We start from the raw sequence: 21,377 nt of genomic DNA, 5'->3' as shown, positions 1-21,377 counted from the left end.
TTTGGTCAAAGTACAAATTAGTCAACTGACCTACTCAACTTTTTAAGGCCTATGAAAAGATTTGGATTTGAAAACTTCCTAAGCCCATTTGAAGCATTTTGAATTTTATCATGAAGAAAAATCTCTTTCAACCTTTCCCCAAATATTACAGGGTAATACAAGCAAGAAGTTAGTAATATTTTTATTCTTTTCCACAATCCTACAAATACGGAATTCTTCATTTTTACAACTTTGCATAATTTAAATTAACTAATATTTCATTTCATAGCAGCAATATCTAAAGATCTACAACATGTTAAACAGTTTTACCATTCTAACCATTGTAGTATTACCATTCTAAAGATGTACTGGGAAAAATATTTTTCCCCATTAAAAATAAGAATAAAAAAAAAATCAATCCTTTATTTTCTTCTTGAACAAAACCACATTATGTTAGATACAAACAATGGGAGCAAACAACAGAAATGATACAGATTAATGCCTTCATCACAAATTAGTAGCATGGAGAAGATATGTCTCAGTCTACATGGAATTACCTAATGATTGTAGGGTTTTCAAACACAAAAGAAAAATGATTATTTTTAAAATACACACAAGATATGAGGAATACAGGACACATTTAAAGACTGAACTTTTAATGCTTCTGTGTTACTAGCTAATAAAGAAAAGGAGTTCTTGAAAGGAAACAGTAAGAAGCAAATAAAGAGGCATTGTCACTTGACAGGTTACTTACATGCACAGAGGCCATTGGGAGTAAGACAGCATGAAAAATGTACAGGGGTCATTGAGATATGGCTTGTAATATATTAGTAAAATAAAAAGTATATGCACAAAATAAACTTTACCATGCAATAGTCTAAACACAAGGCAAATAAATCACATTAAGAAATGATAAACATAGTTTATAAAAGCTTGGCAATTTTCTACATTATGCATAATATGAAGCACAGTTCTAGTGTTCTGAAGAGTGTTCTCTTATGGAGTCTTGCATCAACATTTCAGTAAAATAAATTAAAAAAAAAAAGTTATCACTGCAGCATATCTCTAGAGCATTTATACACATGTCAGTGAACCTAATACTCAAAAAAACATTTTTTTTTCCTGTGGGCTTTGGTTCCAAATAGACTTTACTATGATAAGATGTATGACTGTGAAGATGTCTCTCGAAGGACAAAATATTCTAATATCAAGTATGGAGAAAAGAAAAATGTGATGGCCAATTTTTCTTGTAAAGGAGAATATCTTTGCTTTTATTTATAAAAAGTAACTGAAATATTCTCCTTTTGACTTCATAAACTATGTCTGATTGGCAGAATAATCAAATTTCTAGTTCCAGTAATATCCCAACATACCACAACAAAATCTTAGCTCTTCAGTTATTAGCTAGACCCACGCACTGGTCTTAGCTGACTATGAATTGTTTTAGTAGCTCATTTCCCGGCACCCCTGTTCAGTCTGTTCCCTGAGACAGAAGTAACAGAAAAGTCCAAACAGATTGCATAGTGCTAAATGATTTAACTTTATACTAAGCTATACGAGAAATAAATTCTACTTTCTTCTACAAGCCAGATTATGACATCTGGATTAGACTTCTCAGTTCCAAATTCATTATACTTATTTTGGATAGAACAGGAGATGTTTTTAATTCTGAGACAGACACACCGGAAACCTGCAAAAAGCAGTGTTGTAATATTTCTGATTAACAATACCATTCGTTATACAGTATTTTAGAGAATGTAAATTCAGTACTATCTTAGTTAAACTTAACAAATACATAATAGCATCATAGCATTTCAGTGAACCTCTTAATATCCTACATTTTTCATCATTCCCTGGAATATTACTGGCATCACCTTTATTACCTGAAGGACACCATGATCAATACACGTTTCTGAGAGAAATACTGATTCCGGTTTGTGCTTTTGTTAAATTTTTGACTACTTAGGGGGAAGGGGAAGTGTCAGATTATATTTTGAAAATAATAATTTTATATGTTAATAATTCTTATTTTTGGTAAACCTTGTGCTTTGATGATAAGTGTCTAAAAGTATTGGCAGTGGCAAGCACTAAGGGGGTCAAATCGTGCAACCAAGTGCTGTCAACCTTCTCCAAAATGTGCCCCCTAAATCAAGACGGGGAAGTTTAGGTTACCTTTCTTTGACAGGGATTTAATTGATACTAGGTATTCAGGAGCAAAACTAGCTCATTGTATTGTCTGCTCCTTCTTTGACCATCCTCTTTCCTTTGCTTATTCCTCTGTATCGTGCCATACTTAGTCACACGGATGTTATTAGCTATGTAGCTGCACTGTGAACTGTACTAAGAAATCTAACTGTCCTAAAGAAAAAAAGTGGCTTTTGTTGGGTTGTTCTTCAGTTAGTCCCGTTGACAGCACAGCCATGCGAAGTTATACTGGCGCAACTGAAGGGAGTAGCATGCTGTGAAAATGTATGCTGGGCGCAATTAGTAATACTTTAAAGCTGATATTCTCAAAGAGTTCAGGTGGCAAAATCTAGTTTATTCTCAACAGTTTTTGTTAAGGTCATAATTAGTAAAACGTGGTTTAGTGTTACTGCAGTGAAGTGGAAGCATTAGAACAACCAGAATGGCAAACCAGCAAAAGAAAGGAAACAAGTTAAAGCTTTCAGTCCCTACTTGAGTCATAATTAAATATTTAGAGACAATACAATACAGGTTTCAGACTAACAAGTAACTTTGTATTTAACTGTGAACATCTTAAATGTGGCTGTGAGTTAAGGAGTATAAATGATAATTATTGTTCTTTGACTTTCCTAGACTTTATTTTCAAACGGCCTTTAAGTTGATGTAGGTTGTGTAGTACTGATGTATTATGAGCTCTGATACTGCATAAAGATTGTACACATAAAGAGAAATGTAAAATACAGACTTGTATTATTTTCAAAACAAATCAAATTTTCAGCAGGCTAGACAGAAATCCAAATCTCAGGATTCAGGCAGAAATCACTGCAAAGAGAAAAACTTCCACAGTTTGTTCAATTTGGTAGCTGTAAAATAGGAGGCTGACTACACAGTGGTTCCTATTATGATTGCAGCTGTAAAGCTTCAATAAAAATGCACCTTCATCATGTTTTTACATATATAATCTATAACCGTAAACACACGCTAACAAGAATGCTACTGAAAGTCTTCTGTATTGGACAGTACAGTACCAGATTGTAAAATTGATATCCTGTTGGTTTCTAGTGCTTCTTTAAATATAACATCCAAGACAATGTAAGTCCATACTAGGATATATTATGATACATTTATTTTGTTGCAGCTTGCCTCTAACTGATTCAGCTATATGTTTAAACAGCAAAGAACAAGCAGAGTGTTGTTGGCATAATTAAAACTTTATTTGTATTTTTGTAAGTGACTGTTTAGGTTAAAATAACAGTGCCAGCTAAACAATTAATGGCGAGGTTTAGATTGTAAAGATTTTAACCTCTTAAAGATACTTGCATTTTTTTTTCATACCTGCATTGTGCTTTGCCAAATATTTGTCTTTGTACTGCTTTTTTTTCTTTCCAAACCAAGTACAGCTGGCCTGTTGCTCCTGTTTGGTCTTCTCCATGGCAATACAAGCAACTCGCCTGGCATACGCAGTAGAAAGAAAAATTGTTGTAATAACTGTATTTTTAAAAAGCCATGCATGATGAATTAGAAAAATAAGATTGTTTAATAGCACAAGAGTACAGTAACATTTTTCCAAACTTTTATTTTTAATGACTTAAACGCACTTATATACTAATACATTTTGATATACAGAATGTTCTTACTGGTAGATCATTAGAGATCACAGATCAAGGGAGCATGGGAGGAAAGGTAGCTACTGAAATGGTTGAAGACCACTGCAGCAGACTAGACTGGAAGAGCAAAGTCTAGAAAGGCCACTATGGTCTAAAGTTCAGGGCAAATCTTCTTGTGTTGTGGAAATGTCCTACGGATGACCTTTAGGATGAAATATTGCATGTGTTCCTATTCTAGTGTACACTAGTATATCAGGGCTTGCAAGGGAGCTCTCAAGATTTGGTGAAATGACTGCCTGCCTCTGTTTCTCTTTTAGCAAAATCTCCCTTAGCCAGTACAGGTGGTACAGGTGCTGTTAAACCCCTTTACAGCACTCTAATTCTTCCTATAGAACACCTGTGAAATATTTTGGGCTGGATTATCCACACTAATAAACTTGGCTGTTAACACTCATGCTCCAGGACCTGCTTGCCAGAGTTTGTACTGATATATTTAAAACGTTTACTAAACAGGTTCTGCAGGAAGTTGTTTAAAGGCTCTGCATTGCTTTTGTGGAACTGGGTGCCATTGCTGCTTGTTTAATCTGTTCAGGATTCTATGCACTGATTTCTTTCTGCTGTTTGGCTTTCACGTGAAAAAGGAAAAGGGAAGAAAACCCCCAAATTCCCACAATGATGCTTGACTGCTAGCTACAACCTTATTCCTGCAGAACTTGCATGTCAACAGTACCAATGACAACAGTGTTTAGAGCCTAAAAGAGAAATAGATTTGACCACCTTATATAAACAATTTGTATGTAAACTCCAGTCCTGTTTTTCTAAAATATATCAGAAAGCACAAGTTTTAAAGTTACTAAAAGTTATTAAACCATGTACTTATTTTTCTAATATAACACATATGATATTTCAACCAACTCTTAAGCATATATGAGAAAAAAATCAACGCCACAGAAACTGAGGCAATATACTTTCTTTTTTTTCAAAAGAAGGAAAGATTACACAAAAATTAGCTATACAACAATGACAAGCATGAAAGACAAAAATGCAAGCAAAGCTAAATTCATTTTTATGGAAAACTTAAGTCATACCATTCTTGAAGTTCAGGAGAAGGAATAAGACCTGCAGTACCATTTTTGGAGTTCTCCAGTTTACCCTGCCACCAGTTGTGATCATCTTTGCTAATGATTTGGATAATATCACCAACTCGGAATCTGATGCCAGCTTCTTTGCAAGGAATGAGGTCATCCTTTGCTGGATCATATTCAAATTGTGCTCTGACATATATCTATAAAGAAGAGTTTATAAAAGACACTGCCATATTATTACTGGTACAGTATTAAGAGAAACAGATGAAAACTTGATCTGTGCATGTAGCTACATATACTGCTTGCAACAAGCAAAGGAAGAAACAGAAGGGCAAAAGCATAAGTGATAGTTGAAAATGGAACAGAAAAAAATATCAGCAAACAATGGAGACGTATGATGTTATTTTGAAAGCTCGTGTCTTGTACATACTGTAAAACGTGAACAGCAAAATTGAGCACATGTACGCTTCTGAATACTTTCTGTAGATCTATAATAAACTGATAGGATCCTTCAAATCAACATTAACTATCGTAAATCATTATAGACCAAAGGCTTATGACTTGAACTGCACTGCACCTTCCAACTGAAGTTCCATGATATGTTTTAAAATGTGTATGACAAGAAATATTACTTGACTACATAAAGGACTTAGGCTACATTACTGATCATTAGTATTTAGACTGAAAATTTAGTACCTTTTTTTTAAGATTAAAGAGGAAATCCACTGTTGGGCCTATCACATATAGTTAGTTGGGTGGAATCTACAAATTCTCTGTATAGGGTTTTTAGCAAAAGTCTAATCCTATATAAATGAATTGTCCCATATAATGACTGGAGTAAGGTATTTTCTAAGCAACATTAACAGAAGAAATTTGGATTTTGACTTCACAATTTAAAATAATATATAAATCCCTGCTTTGTGTGTTAGGGAGGCCCCAATCCTACAAAATAAAAATAAAAGCTATAAAAGCTATCTCTAGTTTTCATTGCTAATTACAGCCCTGATGCATCCAAAGATCTTAAAACCAGAATTAAATGTCATGCCCAAGATGGGTAATTGGATAATTTCTGCAGTTTATGAAATTCAAACATCATCCTGCAGTGACTCAGACAGCCATGTATACTCTGCTGCCGATTTCCTTACTAAGGATGACTAGATTAAAAAAAAAAAAAGTTTTACATTGCAAAGTAATATCCTTCATTTAAACTGCAACAAACACTTTTCAACTCTGCTTAAAAAGCTGTAGCTATGCAATCTTAGTACTGTTCGAGGCACTTAAAAAAGTTTATTTCTGTAGAAATCCAGTCTGCAATCCAACATACGAATAAATTAACTTAAAATGACTCATCACTACTATCGTGTACCTGATGCATTTTTATCTATTTAGAGTTAGCATCTGATGGTAACACCAATGCAGAACTCAACTTGTAATATTCCTAATCTGACCCTTGTTCTGCTGGGTAGTGAATGTGTGACTTTAGATAAGCAACCCAAGTTCTTTTTTTCACCTGAAAAATAGGATATTTTAAAACCAAGTACTCTTACTTAGTAACTGGCTTACTCTGAGGTAGTCAGTATTGAACTATTTCCTTGTTTTACTTTACCCTAACTTAATATAGGTCTAGAAAAGTGACCAGTATTTTTACCGTCTAGAAACTTTTCCTTGCTTTTCATGTCCCTGTTGCAGTTTAAGACAGTATCTACAAAATCTACACCCAAAGACAATACTGTCTGTTCATGGAACATTATGCACTTCCTTATTTATACCAGTGTATCTATTATCCAAGCCCTTACTGTCTCAAGGATGACAAGCTACCAGAAAAAATATGCTGGGTCAATGGGAAAAGAATCCTGAAAAAAAAAAGGGTAACTATAAATGGTGCGAGTATGAGGGACACACTGATTCTGGTATTATTCTGATATTGTCCTGAACACACTCTTTTCTCCTGGGAAAAATACCTCATGAGAGGAAAAACAAAACCTAACACAACAGCTCGGAAGGTCTGTCACAAAGCCTCTTCAGAACTACATTCACACAGCCTGAAACTTCAGAAGACAACTGAAAGTTGAAAGAACCAAGCTGTAAGTTTTAAAAATGGGAAATGAAGCAAGAACAATCTATTCTTGTAATAACCATTCCAGCCAACACAACCTGACAGTAATACAAAAAGATTTTCAAAGGCAACAGACTATGAGGTCCATTGACTCTTTTGAATGGAATTGCAAGAATTATTATAAAAAACCCTTTGAGTCCACAGTTAAAGATTCAGAGGCATATTCTGGAAAGGTTAAATGGAGCAGTTATTGAAGATGAACCACAAATCCCTTGATGCTACGTGTTGGTTTGGAGGTCGCAGTTAAAAAAAAATATCTTAAAATTGCAAAGGGAATCATTGGGAATCATCTGCAGAGCCCTTAAGGGCATTCTTGAGGTTCTCTGGATGGAAGACCTTTGGTCTACAAGGACACGTACATTTGTCAGGTTAAAGTTACGAAGCTCAGGATCTGGACTTGAGACTGAAAATAAGAGGCTATCTTCAGACCTACCAGCGCTTAATAGAAATTGTACTTACTGTACTTCTTTGAAGAGCTTTGTTAATGTTAATAACTAGTTATAAATCAAATCAAGAAGCTTTAGAAGCTTTGTCTGTACAATGTTTTAGAGTATTACACACTTGTACTACTAGTCTCCATTTCAGCTAAACTATAATATTTTCGTCTAAGATGAAAATCTGTACAGGCGACTACTTGACTGCACAACAGCAAGTCTATTAATGCATTCTGAATAAAAACAACATCTCAAGTTAAATTTACAATGAATTTGTTACTCTTGCATATATGGACACATGAAAAATGCTACTTTGAATTAGCCACAAACAAATGAGTTAAAAAGAAAAATGGAAAAAAAAAGGAACAAATTTTCCAAGCTTAAATGTTTTAGTTCAGCACATACAGAATATGAGGGGAAAAAGATAAGCAGGGATGTTCACTAGCAGCTAAATTTATAAATTCCCATGGAGGATATCTATTCACCTGTCGTCCTTTTGGTTGTGTTGTCGATGGCAAGTCCTGCAGAATAAAGCCAACCCAGGAGAAGAAATTTTCATTTTACTTTTTAAGGGTATACAACACCATTTGTTAGTGATTCATACTACATTACAGTAAAATGGTAAGTCAGACAAAAGTATAAAGCATTGACCCATTTAAAAAATACTTTTTTCTTAAAGAAAAATCAAACCCAGGCTGTTTAGCAGCAAGCTGAAGAAAGCAGGTAAATAGTTTAAGCAGATAGAGAATGTGCTTTTTAATATACGATTCAGCATCTTCAACACAAAAGCACCATCAAGTGAAAGAGGCTCTTTATGTGAATGCCTTTTTCCACTTAATACCTCATATTATTTTTAAAAGAGAATGTTGGCTATAATAAATACTAAAAATTGTATTATTAAAAATGTATCATGTGACAAATTATGCCAAAGAGTAAGACTATAACTATTAATCATATTACAAATTTGATTTAATTCACAAAAAATTCTTAATTTTTTTCATCCACACCATTATTTTTTATTGTATTAATTAGATGTACTTTACCTTGTGGCAAATCATTTCTCAATTGTAATGGTGTATATGTATTTTTTAATAGTTAAAGGAGTAGTTAATTAGGATTTTTTTTTAGGTAGTCCCATGACTCATGATATCGACAGCACTCTTACTGAAGGAACTTGCATGTACAGTTACTACATTGGTCCAAACAATGACAAACGGTAAACAACACAAATTTTAACATTACCATACATTAGCAAAACAGGAGATCAACAGCACCTTTCTACCTGAATACATACGAAACAGGAAGTACTTTGTGTTAAAGATGTGATGATAATAGCTTGGTTTGTAGTGCAGTTTAAAGCCACTTCCTTTTGCTTTTCATATCCAAGGCAAGGCTCGTATTTCACAAAGTATGTGCACGTACCACAACAGCAGAGGGCACACCAATTCGTTAACTCAGATAGCGGAAACCAGTACACATTCCAGAGGTCTCTCAAAACACAAAGCTTAAGGAATCTACAAGGTCTCGAAGTATTAACTGCACAGTTATTCTTTCTTCAAACACTGCTTCCAAAGTTTAGGATGGAAGTAAGACTTCCACTTGAAACCTTTGCTTAGTTTTGAGGAAACTGCTAACAATGATTTAAGGATGACTGAAGTGTCACATTACAGTTATTAACATTTAACTCACTATATGGCTTTTAATGAGAAGAGTATGTCGGAAAAAACTCTTAGAAAACAAAAATGGGGAGTTACATATGCAATAACCTAGGTTCTATCAGCAGGACAAAATTTTCCACTGACCACACAATAAGTATAACAGTAATGGCAGATGAGCACCAACAAAACTTTCACACTTTCTCTGTGTGGAACTGGAAATCTTACCGAAACAGAATTGTTAGTGCTGCTATGGCCATTAGCTGGGGACTGTCTGGATGTAGAGGGGGAATCTCTCTGAAATAAGACACAAGGTTCATTAACAACACAACACTATCACAGGAACACAGATATATTTTTAAAAGAACAGTTACATCCACAGCCTTATAACCACTTGTGTAGCTGCTTCATCCGTGAAAGTTTCCACACTACAAACTCTGTAAATTTGAAAAGTTTGTTCATAGCTTGAAATTCAGGTTTGACATTTTGATGTGTCCTAGGTAAAAACTATTTTTATGTTGCCTCAGCAATCAAACAGCTGAAAATCTGTTAACTCTCAAATCTTCTATGGTTGACAACACTAAAGGACATTAGCCATATTGGTGCCTTTGCTAAAGGTAACTACCTGGAAGTTATATGCTGCATACTTGAACTACAACAAGGCAAATATTCCATTTTAAAGAAGCTTCTAAATTTTTTCAGCCATGTAGAGGTCACCTTCTACTTCTTCTAACGTTGACCACCTTCTACTTATTAAGATGTATCTCTGTAGTGTCTCAAAGACACTGCTGCTAATACAGGAGCAGAAAGTTGGATACTCTTCTCTTTCCTCATCCATTTTATATCATATTGCTTTTTAAAATTATTTTTTCCTTCCAACAGTCTTACGGGCTTAAAAACATTAGACTTTGCTAAAATACATCATTTAAAAAAGCCACCTTTCTTGAGTCACACTACCAGTGTAGTCCTACACTTCAGTGACAAGACAGCAGATGCAGAAATTCTACAGAAAGGATAACAGGACTTTCTGGCTGGGTTTTGCAGAGATAAGAAAGTTACTTGCTGAGTAATCTTTTTCTCATGCCATTTTGATCACCTAGTCCTTAATTCCGTAATATCAGATCATTGAGTTTAACTAGCCATCTCTTCAGGAAATCAAATAATTCACTCACGCATTGTGAAAAAATAAAAATCCCCTCAAAAAAATAGCCCCAAGGAATTTTGGAATACAATATTCCATATCAAAGGTCAATTTAGAAATGTTTGGTAACTTCATGTAACATCAAGGATAGTACATAAAAGGCATAAAAGGGGTAAAACAGTTTTCAAAGAACACAGTTACCCCGTCACATTTTATCAATATGAGTGCCTTTTGTGAGCAGATTAAAAAACAGAATTGGTGCTTAACTGTTCATGCAACAGCATTAACCACGCAAAGATCCTCTATGAATATTCTCTAACTTTTATTCATTATGTGATACCACCCACAGCTATTATAAAATATCAAAAAACTCTTGTTGCCTTCATACTTGATGTGCAACAAATTCATTTAGAACTTCTACACTTCTTTTGGAGTCATTGCATAGGATTTCAGAAAGTTCCATATATAGTTATCTAGATGTTTGCTTTGATTTTAACACAGTTGAGGACAAATCTGAAATTATTACCACTGTAATATCATTGCATATGTAGGTCTGTACTCCTGCTACATGCACACGAACATAATGCTCATTTGGCTCTCGAAATTGTTTGCAACACATAACAAACTGGAGGAAATCAGTTCTAATTATATTTACAAAATCACTCCAGCATAACAAGTTTCAAATGTTCAAATGAGACCAAATAAGCTACTCATTATTGGAAAAAAATGCGTAAAGGAACCAGTAGTCCTTTTTTGTGTATTGCATATTAGTACCACCTTCATAATTAAATAGCAGCTAGGAGGTTCTTCTTTCCAAATAAAAAAGTAGCAACTTCCTTCTTTCATAGGCAGATCTTAATGCTTGCTCAGCAACTCTGGCTGTGCCAATTTCTCTCACTTTCAAGAAGCGATGAAGGATGAAATTTACTTTTCGTTGTCTTGTTTTGTTTGTTTGTTTTTGTTTTTAAACCTAGTTTGTTATGACTACTAGTCCAGTGATGGTTTGGCTAGGGAAAGCTTTGTAAAGTTATGCAGGCACCCAGGTCATTTGGAGAATAACAAGTTTAGAGCAATGTGAAGAATGATGCTATTTCTGGCCTCTCTTGAAGGCTTCTCCCTTTAAGGAAATTTTCTTGTTTTGAAAATATTTTGATTTTATTCCTCCAACAATTCTCAGCAGAACACTACTCAAAGCAAATGCTTGTCACAACATATTGAGGAAAACACACATTTTCAGTGCTATTGGTGATTTCAGTACTAATTGTAAGAAGTTATACATCAAACATATGTACAATATTTAAGGATTTAGTTAATTTGGCCACATTTTCAAAGGCATTTAGATTCTTAATTTCCCAGGGACCTGATCTTTTTTTCCAAAAATACCAGTCTCAAAAGTTAAGAGAAAGAATGTATTATGCACAGTCTAATGAGACAAGTCAATGAGCAGAGAGATCTTTGTAGAAAGCTAGGACTGCTTAGACCTGGACTAGAATACTTCATCTTTGGTTGTGAGTTTGTTCCTCACTAAATCAGAGAAATTCCTTGTTCTTCTAGGGATAAGAGCAGAAAAACACTTGGAGGAACCAATGATTCTGCGTAGTGTAGAAATGAGATTTCAGTATTACTTGAATGTCTAGGCTTTCCAATTTTGTCTAGCCACAAACCAAATAACAAAATGGTACTCTTTTGGATCATTGCTCTTTAGTTCATGCATCACAGCTGAAGCCTTAGAGGAAACAACCACAATCATTTCCAAATGATGGCAAAATGAGTTTCCCATTGATTCCTTGTTGTTATGGGTGGATTCTGAATTACAAACCAAAGTGTCAGACACAATCCTATAGCAGAAGTCAATTACATCTCCTAGATATGGCCCAATCAAATTAGATGCTGACAAAAACAGCTACATTAATGACAGTGTTGCCATATCCACAAAAAACAAGACTTTCAAAAAATCTGCAAATACATTTCAATTCCAGTTTTGATCACAGAATCTTTCTGGAAGCATTTCTAACACAAATATAAAAAAGTTTAAGAGTATAGCACCAATGGAAACATTAAAAGGCTAAATATGTAAATCAATGATTATCATCAATATATTTTTAAAACCTCACATATATAAAGGCTTTTCTTCTTAATGAAACCACTGAAGTATTTCACAAGACAATCTGAAACAAAGGGTGTTGCTTATAAGGAAAGCTCTTTGTTTAAAAAACAATACAAACAAAAATACCCTTCCCTTACTATTCTTACATATCTAACACTATAAAAAGTTCAGAAGATTTTTAAGTACAAAGTAAGAATGCAAATGTTGCTAGAGCAAAATGCTTTCTCAGTTGGATAAAGTACTAGCTTAAATGTACAAAGAGCATATACAGCCACCAGCCATTCTAAGAATGTGTTGTAATAATTGCTTAAGTTCACATTTGTATAAACAGAAGTCTGCAATTTTCTGGGTATCTGAAGCAGAAAACACAACATCCTGACCACTGTGTTATCTAGATACCTTCGTAACTTGGTCCACATACCATGCCAAAGCCTAAGAAGGTGTTCTTACATTAGAACAACTGGATCAAGATTTTCTACAAGGGAACTCATAGTACTGTGTTTCTGAGCAAAGTCTACTCCATTAAATAGAAGGCTTGGGAATGGAATGGAAGGCACAAATGCAGTAGAAGCCAGGAATCCCTAAACAACTCGAAATTATTCAGTCAAGATTTTGAAAACTGCCTAGGGACACTGAAATCTGTCACCTACTATAAGGACAAGACTTCCCTAAATATGCAAAATTGGTTAAATATTTAGAAAACACCACCACAACACTCATCAACTACAGGAAAGTAGGATGTAAATCTCTGCTATTTGATAAATAGCTTCTTCTCAAAAACAACCCCTATATACCTTTGTATTATAAAGGCATATAGACAGCTTTTATATAAAAGAGCATATATGCACATTACATCTGATTATACTACTGTTTAGTTCTGCTTATTCAAAATTAACAAGGTATTTTGCATCCCAATGATGTGATCATGGTAAGAATCTTAAAAACAAAACAAAGCAAAACAAACCCAAAACAATTACTGATTCTATTTTACATTCGTCTGGTAAAACTACTCTGTTAGCATCAGTCTACAACTAAGAGTGGGCAGGAAAAATCAACAACATAACTTTCTAGAAATGTCCAAAATACTGCCAAAAATATCTTAACTAGTACTACTGGTGAAGACCCAACATCTCTGAACTTATCTTGCTGGAGAGTCCTAGTAATATCATTCAACGTCTATTTTTAGTCTGTGTCAACGGTAAAGAATATGATTCCTCATCTGAATTACAACCCTGAAAAATCCTGTGAAAGAAATTCTCTCTGTACCAAAGGACTAGAGGTGATTTAATATGATAACTTGAAAATGTTGGCTTTTTATGAACACTTCTAACTGTCAGAGCACTAGCCAAAGTCATAGATGTGACCAAAGAGGTGAAATAGACTCAGTTACCTCTGATTAAGTGAAGCAAAATGCCACAAAGTGTGATAAATTGTCATGCTATTTTTGTTTGTCTTTGATCACACATTTCAGTTCTGCTGTTTTGTGCAATGAAAGGTAAGATTCCTTTCCTCTCTTCTGTGAAATAAAGTCATGAAGAACCTAAATACAGAAAGCTAAGGAAAAGAAATGACCTACTACTACTAAAATTACATCTAATGGTATTAAAGTTGCATGCTGAATTTAATTTTCAACAAATAATCATCTTCCCAGGAGGTATATAGTTTCAGCAGTTTCTGTGTTTCAATATTTGGAAGTGAGATATCTTCTATTATTACAGCTATTTACAGCAAATTAGTTGATACATAAATGTATCAGCACACACTAGAATTTCTGTTCGAGTGTTTTTTTAAAGCCTTTGTATCTCATGAAGAACTTTTGCTTCATATTTATACCTTACAGGTGAAAATTTGCCAAACGCCTAGTCTCTAAAACCTGTTAGTTCTTGTTGACTTCTAGAACAGAAGGCAACCAAAAAGCAGTATTTTTTTTTTTTTACCCAAACAGATTGTTCTGACAATCACAATAGCAGCTTCTATATGTTCTAGCATCTGCTGAGACACAAAAACAATTAGGGTGAAATCACAGCTCTAATTAGGTTAAGGTATTTGACTTCAACAGGGATTGTGATTTCACTCTTGGAATTCTAATTTGGGAACTGTTTGTGCAATTAAGCATGTGGCACAGAAAGACTGGCATCATCTACATAGTGCATATGCCATCTGTACACTTAAATTGGAACTGTAACTCTCAAGTAGCCATTTTCTAGAATTTAATTCCCTTCAATTGCAATCTGGAACATAATTTTGTGAGCAAAAGGGAATTAAACAATGCTACTGTGCAAAAACCATAACACCAAGTTTCTAGTTCAACAAGAATTGAACTCCAAATCTGTTTTTCTTCTGTAATGGCAAATACCATTTTAGCATGGAAACATAATATCGAGCCACATGTAACTGTTACAGACAACCATCACAAATTTACCTCAACAGGGTTATACAGAAACAGATTCTTCAATTAACCCTTAACAGCCCAAAGCAGCAAAATAACGTTTCATACCTAAAAAAGGAGGACAGCTCCTCAGCTTAGGAACTTTAACAGACTTCCTGGAGAATGTGTTTAAATTGTAATTTTTAAAGGGGCTTCCTAAATGCATAAGTTGAGGATGCCCTCTCCTATTTTATTTATTTATTTATTTTTGTTTATATAGGCTGTAAAGAGTTAGTTAAGGTGCTGATGGGATGAATATGAAGGCAGGGCTGAGTAGGTAGGTGGGACCTACTCGTGTTCCGTTATCTTTGTTGTAAAATTGGTGTGCGTGATCTAACAGGACAGGCAGAAACAATTTCCCAGAAAGCAGTAACATTCAGCCATCAGCAGGCAGTTAGTTACAGGACTGAGGAAGAAATGGGATGGTTCATTAAATACATTACCTCACAGGATGAAGATTGCGTACGATAACTTGGCACAATCTTAAAGGTGATACTTCCACGCATTTCCCTCTGTAAAAAGAGAAATGCTTCATTAAAGATGCTTAATATAAAATCTCCAAATCACTAATGTTAGATAGGAAATCATCATAGTCTGAGAGCAGCTGTAGATTTTCCTGAAGTAAGTATTCAGAAAAGCTAAAATGCTGCAGCAAATTTGTCATTTCACTCACAAATGAACATTTAGATCATCTCTCATTAACCTAAAAAGATAAACATGCATCATCAGTTTGTTCACCTGACCAGTTTTTGAATGTCTAGAACATACAGCTGTATTTTCAGGAGAGAAATTCACGGATGTCAATCTTTTTTTTCTAGCTATATGCTTGTGATCTACACAGTCTTTGCTATAAAAGTGATATTTTCTTCTTTCATCATACATGTTAATGAAAGCATATTCACAGTTTCTGAAAAAGCTGCGTGTCACTTCATTAAAGGCAGAAATGTAAGAAATAATCTTTCATCAAAATAGAAGATGGGGGTCTGACAGTTTGCATTTGCTACATTGTAAGAATATTCATAACAAGAAGTAACTGTAGAACAGCAGTAGACTATGGCAACGTATTTTCATTTTCGTTTTTTTTTTTTTTCTTAAAAAACAGTTAAGATATAAGTGCCACCACATGGCTGACAACTGCAGAACTTGGATCTGGGCAGAAAGGTAACTTCAAATGTTCTTGGAGTTTTTCCTTCTCTCTCTGTCTGGCTATTTTGTAAGCCTACAAAATACTGTTTGCCTGGATTTACTTAAGCTTGTCTATTTGGTTTTGGACACAACAAGAGGAATAGTGATTATCATCCAAGATTAGGGTTGCATGCAGAAAAAATTGTGTTATGGAATATCAAACTGACTACTAGCAAGGCCCAAGATACCATTTTCCTCCAAAAAGCCAGACTATTTGAGCTCAACATACTTTTTTCTTTGTAACTTCAATAACTGTCAGTCACAAGAGTTCTAAGTTGAAATAAGGGATGGTCCAGCTACATTTTTTCTGTATTACAATTAAGTATTGGAACTGTTTGCCAAAAGAGGCACCTGTCCTGTCAAATCTGTCCCTTGGAAATTTTCAAGGTCTGACCAGATTTGTCTGGCCTTGGGCTGAATTCAGTGCTGACCCTGCTTTGAACAGGAGACTGGACTGGAGACCTCCCAAGGTTATTCCAACCTGGATGATTCTATGATTTATTGTCTCTGTATTTGTATTGCAACCATACTAACAGTCACGAGAACTTTATTTTCTTTCATAGTATACTCAGTGACTGCAATTGATTTAGACTGAATATCTAAAATAAAGGCATGATCTTTATAGACTGATTTGGGATAAATACTAGGAGGAAAGCCTTTTTTTTCTGTCATATCTGCAAGAGACAAGAGAAGATTCTTGCATTTCAACAAAGGAGACTTAGACATCAGAAAAAATCTTTCTAAAATGTAGAAGAGTTACACAGTAACTGCCCAGAGAGTTTGGGGAATCTCCACCACTCAGTATCTTTTAAGAGCTGATCAGATATACATCTTGCAGGAACAGCTGGGTGTCAGTGATCTTTCTGTGGGACTAAACAGAATAAATAAAATGACACATGGAGGTGCCTTCTACCATTCCTGGGCATAATGTGTAAAAAAGACACTAGAAAAAAAAAAGAGGAAAGAGCTTGCTGAGTCCTGTAACAGCTGAACACATAGCTTTTGCATTACAGGCACCTGGTGGCCATCAAGAATAGAAGAAAAAGGGGAAGTTGCAATGCAGTTATGGAAAATTTTGTCAAAGCACGACAGACAATTTCATAAAGAACATGAGAAAGATTTCAGGCACTTACAAGCATTTTTTGTAGTTGTTCTACAGTCTGATTTGCCACACTGATTCCGTTTATTTCTCGTATTTCATCACCTACATGTAGCGTACCTGTAGAATCAACAAAACACACAATCACCACAATTACTCACACAAACTGTGAATTGTAAGACAGTAATGATATTCATACAAAGGCATAAATATGAAACCATGTTAAAATAAGTTTTTTGGCAAGATTCATAAAAGGACTTTGGTAGTGATGCATTAGAATCTCTTTGAGACTGCAGTCAATATACCAGCATGAGATGCCCAGGAACCTTTTATAGTTACTAGGAAAAACATCAGTTCCCTTACAGGTACACTTCAAAAACTCACACATTGAACAGAAAGTCCCCTGCAACTAGTTGGCTGGATATGTTCCGCAGAGACATTCCAGCATTTTATCAGATGACTACTTAATGCAGTCTGGCTTCTGGACATAGTCTTAATTTTATCTGTCAGACTGCTATATTTTTTCATTCCTCTGATTTGGATTTGTCACAACTACAGTATGAATTTTCTGTATGTACACTTGACTTCAACTTGAATCTAGATGATTGGTGTGACTACCTACAATCTCATTTGATGAAAGAAACATTTACTTAGCTCAGGCAAGTCATAAACTGACCTGCTGAAGCTGAGATGGGAATGGCATGCCACAACGTGTCTCTAAGACCCTACAAAAGATAAACAGCGAGGTGGCACCAAATGAATTAATTATCCTCAGGATTAGAAGCAACTTAAGAGGCTCTTTTAGATGACAGTTTTAGACTTGAGTAGTTCAAACCTACTCAATTTTCTAGCAGTTTTCCATAAAAACTTCTACGGTATGTGCAGGAACTTCTTACTCTTCATATATATTCTTGTCAGAAAAGAGTATTCTTGAAATTTATGAATAATTAGTCTTCCATACCATTTGTGGCTCCCATGACACACATGCTTAACCATCTAATTTTGGTTCCTTTTCTACTGACTGTGCTATGTTTACTCAGAACTTAATCTACCCATGACTTACTGCTGTATAACGCATGCATCTATAATAACAAAGAATGGATGTACTTCTAGAGTAAATGGTTTCCTTCTTTGTCTTTGCAAGCCAGAGTGAAGACAGTTTTAGGAAGTGTGTGCTTTTGCTCTCCACAGAAGTATGGGAACGCCTACCCTATTACAGAGAAGACAGAACAAATTCCTGGGGTCCCTAACCAGAAACGTGTTTCGTAGCCAGAAGAAAATTCTGTTACTTGGAAACTGAGTGACTGTGAATGTACCGCTGTGTTTTCACCAAGGCATCACCTGCATTTTGTTAGAACTGAATAAACCTTACCAGGGCTATTAAGTCATTTTGAGAATGCAGCACTGACAATGTACAACTACTGTTTTTCCAGAGTGGCTAAAGGGGAAGCCAGTAAGTCCTCTTCCTTCTTTGGAAATCCTATTTTTTTTTAAATGACATATTGAGTCCTCTTCTTAAATGCATTTTAATAAAGAATTCACTTTTTTGCATGTATAACCCCAAACCAGACAATCAGCAGGAGAAAAAAAACACATTTGGGTTACAACACAAAGAGCTGCCACTGTCAGATCCCCTGAAAACAGTATTTACAACATGACGGGGTCTAGACAGAAAGTGAATGGATGACAGAGCTAAGTTACAGCACAGACACAAAGGTGAAAACCAAGACAAAATTAAAAGCTTGAGATCTAAGATACAATTCATTTACTTATCCTAAAAAATGCAGACAAGTCAACCAAAAGACAATTTTGAATAACTTAAACTGTTGTTTGCTTTTCACTGAGTTGGATCCTCTTGAAGGTGGAAGTAGACGGTATCTTTACAAGCCTATCTTCCTAATTCATCTTTCCCATCTTTTGAATAAGCTATAAACAACAGGACTAGATACAGCTGGCATACAGATGGAAGCAGACTTCACAGCCGCTACTATTTTGCTTTGTGAATTGAGCAGTTTGTGCTTAATAGTGCTAGACCTGAAATTATATAGCTCCTGTAACCCTCCCAGTAGATCTGTTACCTAGTCATTGCTGTTACTGCCTGGCAGTTCTCCATATAGCAAGCAGAGATAGCAAAAACAGTAACATTAAAAACAAACAAACAAACAAAAGCCACAGACCTTGTCTACAGGATTCAAAGACATGTACTCAAGATCATTACCCAGTGACATTTGTGTTGTTCTATTCAGTAAAAATATTCTAAATTCAGGCAGTTAAATGACATAAGGAAGTGAAGAGGCACCTAGAGCACTAAGAAGATTAGAAACACTAAAAAAAGATGAGAATACTACAGAAACACTGAAGAATGGTTCAATTCCACTTAAACCTATGTCCACAGAAGAGCTACCTTAGTTAGCTGAAGTACATACAGAATATATTACATTTCCCACATTTTCAGAAATAAAAGGCATTGTGTAACTAAAAAGTGAAAATATCAGGGAAAAAATTGCTTTACACTTTCCTTGTTTCATGCTTTGTTTTCCTAATTACCTGTTCCTAGCTTCTTTTGAAATAAAACAGTAGGCTTGAAGGAACTCTGGTCTGACAAATTATGTAAATTTTTCTGTTTATAAAAAGCAAAAGACAGCAAACTGGAAAAAACTAAAGTAACCCCTTTAAAGGTGTGAACCTAGCTCGCAGCTAATAACCTAGCAGGGAAGGTTATCTGTTTAAAGTTGGACAAAATCCAGCTAATAATTATTTTTTACACCTGATCTGTTCACAAAACCTGGAAAAAAGTAGTAGATTGGAGATGAGAAAATATGTATGCTTGCAGGTTTTGCTAGCATAATGAAAACTGAAAATAAAGATTCATGTTGTAGGCACTAAGGATGTTTTTATTTCATAAATTCTTTTTATAAGCCTCAAAATCAAAAGTACATTGATCTTCAAGAATTGCATGAAAATACATGGAGAAGCTTAATTTTTTTTTTGAACAAGGCTCCTCCATTTTTGCAAGGAAAAGTATTGTAACCAGTCTAAGGATTTTTATTTTTAAACATAGGATTAAATAAGTTTGGCTTCAGAAATAAATAGCATTTCAGTCTCTCAGTGAGCTATAACCCCATTCCTCTAATTATGGCCTAAATGAGACATAATGGGCCCTCATCTCACAACACAAGCAGACATCTACAAGTGAAAGGTGTTAAACGCAGTTAACAGGACTCCATCTAGATAGGGGTCAACAACTATGGAATAGTATCAATCAAAATGAGGAATATGTGCTGTTACACAGTTTGTACAAAATGATCTAAATCTTTTTTGAAAGCAGAACCATTTATGACACATGATTACCTTGCCGGTGAATCATTCCTCCGTGCATAATTCTTGCCACAATGCAATGGTTCAGCTCATTCATTTTTAAAGTGATTCCCTAGAAAAAGAAGTGTTTATACTCCTAAGATAAAACATTCAGCAGTGTGACTCTTGAATGGTTAAGAACAGTCAATGTTCCTAAAACCTTGAAGGCAGAGTATAAATTTTAAGGTAAAAAACTTTGCGACTCATTTAAATATGAGCAATGAAAACAGATGCTATTTATAAGATGAAGATGCAATAATTTCATAAATCAGCATATAAGATTCTGGTTTGTTAAAAATGTAATTTTATATTCAAGTAGAGATTGTCCAGTTCAGTTTTACATTTTAAAGCCTAATCTAGTAACAACTACTACAAGTTTATTTTAAAACAAAACCAGCTACAGAGGTACTACTGCAATACGAATACATGCACAGCATTTTAACTGAAGGATATATATAGGAAGGATATACAATGGCTGCTGAACTATTCCATCTATACTCGCAACTTCAAAGTGCAAAACCTTTCACTGAATTCAATATAATACTGGTCTTTTCCAGCACAGAGTCAAGCAAAACAAGCAACGAGGTTCTCCCCATACCATTGGTTCATCTGTGTTCTTCTGGAACTGCACCAGTCGAACTCGTGTTACATTCTCCATATCCATGTCACCGTTGGCGCTTTCTGGAGAATCTCCGTTTAAGTATGGAGAGGTGGGAGGAGGTGTAACTCTCAGCGCTTCATCACTGTAAACTTCATGTGCCACTACATCATGAGTTTGAAGTAAGGCCTAGAGGAGATTACAGCAACAAAATAGCATCATTTTCCACCATCTCTGTTGCTCTTCAGCACATTCCATATAAATACTTTTGAGGCTCTCCAGACATTAGAGGAAACTCAAGGTATTTCTACCTCACTTTCTATACAGGGACTTTTCTCTGAAAGGAGTCTAAGATAAACTTTATCAGACTGCAAATGCATATCCACAAACCCAGACTTTAAA

General features: G+C 35.0%; 1 protein-coding gene across 7 annotated transcripts in view; it reads right to left on the bottom strand.

Moving 5' to 3' along the window:
* Positions 1 to 21,377, bottom strand: part of CASK (calcium/calmodulin dependent serine protein kinase) — a 220,388-nt gene that overhangs the window by 15,646 nt on the left and 183,365 nt on the right. For 3 of the 7 annotated variants that reach the window (XM_080575458.1, XM_080575459.1, XM_080575464.1), the window contains 8 exons: positions 20,976 to 21,164; positions 20,372 to 20,450; positions 17,055 to 17,140; positions 15,180 to 15,248; positions 9,289 to 9,357; positions 7,891 to 7,926; positions 4,859 to 5,055; positions 3,499 to 3,614 (listed from right to left, as the gene is read on the bottom strand). In XM_080575458.1, coding sequence (XP_080431584.1) covers positions 3,499 to 3,614; positions 4,859 to 5,055; positions 7,891 to 7,926; positions 9,289 to 9,357; positions 15,180 to 15,248; positions 17,055 to 17,140; positions 20,372 to 20,450; positions 20,976 to 21,164 — 841 coding nt within the window. The remainder of the gene's footprint in view (positions 1 to 3,498; positions 3,615 to 4,858; positions 5,056 to 7,890; positions 7,927 to 9,288; positions 9,358 to 15,179; positions 15,249 to 17,054; positions 17,141 to 20,371; positions 20,451 to 20,975; positions 21,165 to 21,377) is intronic. The other 4 variants (XM_080575461.1, XM_080575462.1, XM_080575460.1 and 1 more) reach the window with 3 other exon arrangements.

Source organism: Anser brachyrhynchus (genome assembly GCF_964034855.1).
Source record: "Anser brachyrhynchus genome assembly, chromosome: 1".
NCBI lineage: Eukaryota > Metazoa > Chordata > Aves > Anseriformes > Anatidae > Anser > Anser brachyrhynchus.
The sequence above is the reverse complement of the archived record's forward strand: the minus strand, read 5'-3'. Positions and strand labels throughout refer to the sequence as shown.